The 6,000-nt window shown below is 45.1% G+C and overlaps 1 protein-coding gene across 3 annotated transcripts in view; it reads right to left on the bottom strand.

Moving 5' to 3' along the window:
* Nucleotides 1–502: 502 nt before the first annotated feature.
* PGAP2 (post-GPI attachment to proteins 2) overlaps nt 503–6,000 on the bottom strand; it is a 187,140-nt gene continuing 181,642 nt past the window's right edge. For 2 of the 3 annotated variants that reach the window (XM_086933762.1, XM_086933763.1), the window contains exon 6: nt 503–4,514. In XM_086933762.1, coding sequence (XP_086789888.1) covers nt 4,384–4,514 — 131 coding nt within the window. In that variant the 3' untranslated portion in view covers nt 503–4,383. The remainder of the gene's footprint in view (nt 4,515–6,000) is intronic. The other variant, XM_086933764.1, reaches the window with a different exon arrangement.

Raw genomic sequence — 6,000 nt, 5'->3', positions numbered from 1 at the left:
GTAATTTGGCTCTCAACTCAAGGGTGGCAGAGAGCGAGCAGAGTGACACTGCTTGCAGTGGGAGTGGATCAGATGCAGTTGAAAACCAGGGAGGGGAGGACTCAATGGCGGAAGTGGAATGAATGCCTCCCCATTGCGATGAGTGAACCACGATGACGTCTATAATGTATCCCTCATTGTCAAGTAGATTACTGCTTTAATTTAGGATGATGGCCTTGGCATTCTAGGTGGTTGTGCAAAAGATACCTACGATCTATTGTATGCTGAAATGCTGGTTGTTTAAACAATTAAAAACGAAAAATAAAGTTTTTTTAAAAAAAAGATGAACTGTTAAACAAATAAGTTAATAATAAGGAAGACAATAGCAAGACACCTGAGAAGTCAAACAACGATCGCCAACACCTCAGGTAGCCTGCCCTTCCTCAAGGCAGCCACTGCACATCTGGAAGCCAAAAGATAATTCACATTTTAACCACACTGCATCTAATAAGGAACAAATCCAAACGTTGAAAATGACATTTTATTGTTGAGATCACACACTTTATATGCAAGCTTGAAATGCACACAATAAAACATTAATCCACTGGTGAGGTCGAAAATAAGGCCACGTATATGTAAAAAGGAAACGGAGTTGCAATACACCAGAACTGAGTCATATGTACCAGACGCAGGATGCGAAACACAAAGAAGGGAAAAATAAAATGTTGTCTCCAAAAAGTAGGTCACCGATGTCTTTAAAGCGGAGATCTCTGGGAGCGGCGCCCTAAGCACATCGAATGCCCTCGAGAGCCCAGACACTGCAGGTGCTAGCAAAGGACACGTTGAGTGCCCACGCAGTCATAAAGGGGCAAATGCTGAACAGGCAATCCATGATGGGAAAGAAGACACAGCTGCAGATATTGGGCTATATGTGGCGGTTGTATGATGTTATAATGCAATCTTTTAGATCACCGTACATCACACTGCATCTTTTACAACGCAAGCCGTTACCACGACTTGTGCTTGAGGGTGCTGGACTTAGGAATAGTGAGCTTTACTATTCCAACTCCAGCCTACGTACAATAGGGAAGGTGTTGGAATAGTAAATCTACTACTCCTTAGTCTACAGCGCCCTCCAGCGCAAGTCGTGGTAACGACTTGCGTTGTAAAAGACGCATGGTAATGGCAACGCAGTGTTTTGACCGCGTTGTTATGGGTGTTCCCCATATGTGGCCTAAGTGCTCTTACTCCTCATGCAGTCTGTGTCTTAACCTCCTGCAAAAGCGTATTAGAGTACTGCCCGCGAACTGTATGGATTATTGCTGTAGACTCCATGTTATCGATCTGTGATTCCGAGTGCTAGCACGACACTTCCGTCCACTGCACAGCATGGCGCTGTAAGAGATGGGAGCTTTAAGGCTGCGCTTTCTCGTCACACTTCTACCCTGCAAACAGAAACTCATGACCACACTGATAGGACCTCAGGATCCAAGCCATGTTTAGCTGCTTCTGTTCCCAAACACATGGACAGAGAATGGTCAAGGTGCCTTTCACAAGCTCTTAGCGCCCAGTATCAGACCTCAGGGACCACAAAAGTTCACCCTGAAGCTGCTTTGAATCATAAGAGTGGCAGCGCTTTTCAAGATTCAGTAGAAAAAAACCAGAGGGCCCGATTTAGATCTTGTCGGACGGGCTACTCAGTCACACCGGTGACGGATATCCCATAAGCCGAAATATAAATCCCAATGGGGTTTATATTTCGTCGCAGGGATATCCGCCGCTGTTTTGACGCAGTAACCGGTCCGCCCAGACATAAATCAGGCCCAGAGCCTTTGATACCGAACAGCATAGAAAAAGCACAGGTGTTTCTTTAAATTTTCACTCATGCCAACTATTTAAAAAAACATACACGACTCAGTCCAGGAATTACTGTAATCTGGATTACTACGATCAGCTTTTTTCATGCCAGCAAACTTAGTGGATATACAAAAAGACATCCTGCCTCCCTCTCCATACATTGGGCAGGCTAACATGGCCGATTTCTAAGGTAATACCATGTAGCATTTCTGGATTTCCCACCAAGGTGAGCTCTAATAATGCATCACTTTAATGGCCATGTGAGGCAGTTCCTACTGGGGCTTTTCTCAAAAATATCATAAGGGTCCCCTTAGACACCAACTGCACAAGAAATGAAGACTAACTTCTGAACAAAGAAGGAAGTGACCCGGAATGTACAACTGAATTTCAAGAGACGAATCGTCCACTGCAGAGCCCAACGTAGGGTAAAGTCGGGTTTCAGCCCGTGCGCATTAGATTGCCGTTTCTCTTTGTACTGCCTTATGTTCTTGGTCACAGCCCAAAGAGCATCTGACAATCTGCTGGACCAGAAGAAATACATTAGTTGCTTGCAGTAAACCGACTTATTAAGTGTATTGAGACAGCCTGGGGTTCTTTGGAGTATAAACCGAGGCACTGTCAAGCAGTACTAGGGCGCTGAGATCCCAAGGGTGGGACTGGGTGAGAATCCACTATCTGTGAGGAATGTGAGTGACAGATGGACACAGCTGAAAGCTTGATAGACCTCAAGACATCTGGAATTCTTTAGCTTCTTCCCAGCAGCGATGACACCCCTGGCATGGAAGACCGAATATCTGAAGTAATTAAGTCTTCTACTGTCGAGGGGAACCTGGCAATAGTGTATGGCCTGAGGACCATCTGCTGGTCCAAATACCTGGTCCCACTTACCTATGCTCAACTTCTTCTAAATACTCCCAGAATGTGCCTTTGAAAAGTTAAAAGACAATTTTTAATGGCGAAGCGTGCAACCGGCAAAGGGTGTTTCTAACCGAAGCAGCAGACACAGGTCTAGTAAAGGTCAGTATCAAAGAAGTGCCTCTCCCAATGCCTTCATCCAATGTGCCGGTAGGATCAGCCAGTCTGCGGCTGGAAAAGATATCTTGCGGTCATCACAGGCAGTGGTACCCAATCTTGAGCTCCCAGAGTAATGGAGAAGAAGGTCAAGCAGGAGGTACAGCAACAAGGAAGAGGGGCCCGGGACACACAAGAGGAGGAAAGATGGGCATTCTCAAGGCATCCCTTATTTAACTGATAAGGTATACGGTCTGGCCAAATTACGATGTGCGGACATGTTCTCAAAAATAGGGAATCGCATCACACCAGATGCAACAGTCATTCAGATGTGGGGAAACGTAGCCAAGATACCATGACACACAATCTTCACAGTTTGATTATGGACACCAAGCTAGGTTCTCCCACCTCACCTTGCTTTCCCTCTGGCCTGGAAGACTGCACACTTCCCCTGCACCCACAAACCGTCACAGAGAGTGGCAAGTATTTCATATTGATGTATGCAGTACTCTCATGACTATAAGTTTGTTACCTGCATTTCATGTTCCATAGGTGGAGAAGGACATGGAATCGGGCACCCGTTCTAGAACCAGGACAATCAGCATGTATAATGCTTTAGTGGGAACCGAGCGGACAAAGTATATTACCAAACAGTGTATCAGGCTACGTCATCTTCAATACAGCATGTTCGAGGTTTCTCGTTATAGACATTATTGTACACCTAAATATTCTAAAAGTTGAAAGCAGGAAACACTGCACAACCAATGTTCCCCTTCTCACACTTTACAACAGTCAAAATCTGCCAGATTAAAAATATGCAACATGACAGCCCTACATTTTCACTAGGATCAATGCCATATGATGCAATGTTGACAAGTACACTTTTCACCTAGCCCTAAAATATTTTAAATAATATTAAATAGAAGCAAGATTTTCACCCACTGAAAAATAAAAACACAATAAATACATCCCCCATCAACACCAAGGCCACAGGTACAATGATTTTAAAATGAAGTCAGAAATTGGAAGATACACAATTATCACGACAGGACAGAGAAGAAGCCCACGCCCAAGTCCTCTGGAGTCTCCAAGATCCAAGACTTGAAAGTGAAGATGATCCAGCCTCAGGGAGATGGCTGTGATCTTTGCATAATTTATATAAAAATAGACTATGTAACCCCTCCATCTTCAGCCCTCCAACCAGTTAGAGGGATGCTACTCGAACTGTCCGTGCTACTGCTAGATCCTTCGGCCTCGCAGTCGTCATGAGCTGTCTTTTGGATGCACGGATAAGGAAACTTAAAATGCACTGCAGTGACACTCAAGAAGCCCCAAGGTGACATATTTCTTTAGTGCAACTCCTTTTTGCTGTCCCATTCTTTGCAATAAGCCAAAAAGACTGGCTTCCATATATCCATTATCTGGAAATCTACAGCCTGCACTTTCTTTATGGTCGTAGTAAAAAACGTTGATACAGGGCTTCTCGATGGGCGTCACCCAGGAGGCAGCCAGGAGACACCCCGTAGACCGGCTTGATCAGAAGCGCTTGTCCTCCAGAGGGCAGCCAACCATCAGTTCTTTGTTTCCAAAGTCCCACCAGGCCGTCATGTGGAACGCCATGTTGGAGAGGACCACAAGGTATTCGAGGAAGGCAAACAATGTGTAAACTAGAAACAAAGAAGAAAAAAAAAAAAGGAGATAAGGTGCGCTGCTTCTACAAACCACAACCTAGGTGAACAACACATTTTAATTCACAGTGTAAGATGGATGCCTCACATGCACAGAGTGACTTCTGTGCCACTGGATTCAAACTAGCCTGGCTTACTACTCCGATTGACAGGTTAGAATCAGCTCAGCCAGGACTTCAATGGTGCACTCTCACAAGACTACACCCCCACAATCACACTGTGCTGCTCTGGAGCTGAACAGGGCTGTTAATGAGCTGCATCAGTTTTGTGGGTACTCTACAACTTAACCCCTTCCATGCTGGGCCGTTTCCGCCACTGTGCGGTAAACAAAAGAACAGGGCGGGGCCGTGACGAACCCCAGCCGTCATCAGCACACGAGCGCCGCAGAGCGTGACGGCTGGGGTTCGTCACCAGCATGGAAGGGGCTACTAGCGGGACCAAAACTGTTTCTACAATAATTAATTTATGTCATACATGTACACCCTCCATTCCTGTGCATATGTGTACCTTCGCCGATTCCTATTTAATGAAAGCAGACACTAGTGCATTTTTGGCAAATGAATGAGGGAGTCGGATAGCGGGTGTTGATGACGGAAAAGAGCCTACAAAATAAGCATAATACGGTCACCATAAATATAACTTTATCCTACCCTTACATTCTCTTTCCCATTCTCATCTTATTCGGTAAAGTCACGCCATCTGAGAGAACAAAGTTGGGAGGAGAAGGCTGCATCTGTCATTTTAATGCCTAGACAAACAAGATATTTTCTTGGCCAAAGTTAACGTGGTTCTAGGAGTAAGCTTTGCAAGTGTAGTATCGGCAGAATGTGTGTGGGGAAGTCCATGTAGCCAGATGGTATAAATATTGTGATGGTACATGCGTGGAAAATGCCACCATGGGCGACTTCGCTTTTGTGGAGTGTTCCCAGATATGAGGACGAGGCTGGGTTATAAAGTTACATAAAGTTGGTTAAGAGAACACAGGTAGAAAGCACACCAGATAGCGAGGACCAGAAACCTGGTACATTTTTTAAACCAAGAAAAAGTATTCCATAAAAGAAACAGAAGATTGCAAAGGGCAAGTGACAAACAGTTTATTAATCAGTCTGACCAGGACAAAGTTAAAGTCCCAACAGACTGCGGTGTGCCTCACCAGAAGGAACAGAGGCATCAAGCTTGTTAGTCAAGTCAAGTCAAGTCAAACAATTTATATAGCGCACTACATACCCAGAGGGTTTCAAGGCGCTTAGAAAGGGGAGGAGGATTACTTGTCAAATATCCACGTTTTAAGTTGCTTTCTGAATGCTAGGTGGTTCTGGGTAAGGCGAAGGTAAGCGGGGAGTGAGTTCCATGTTTTAGAAGCTAGGTATGAGAAGGATCTGCCTCCCATGGTGGTCTTGTTGATGCGAGGTACAGTGGCGAGGGCTTGGCTGGAAGAACGTAGTTGGCGGGAGGGGGTGTAGAA

This window comes from Lissotriton vulgaris, chromosome 8 (genome assembly GCF_964263255.1).
Source record: "Lissotriton vulgaris chromosome 8, aLisVul1.2, whole genome shotgun sequence".
Classification (NCBI taxonomy): domain Eukaryota; kingdom Metazoa; phylum Chordata; class Amphibia; order Caudata; family Salamandridae; genus Lissotriton; species Lissotriton vulgaris.
Note: the sequence above shows the minus strand (reverse complement) of the source record. Positions and strands in the feature narration are given on the sequence as shown.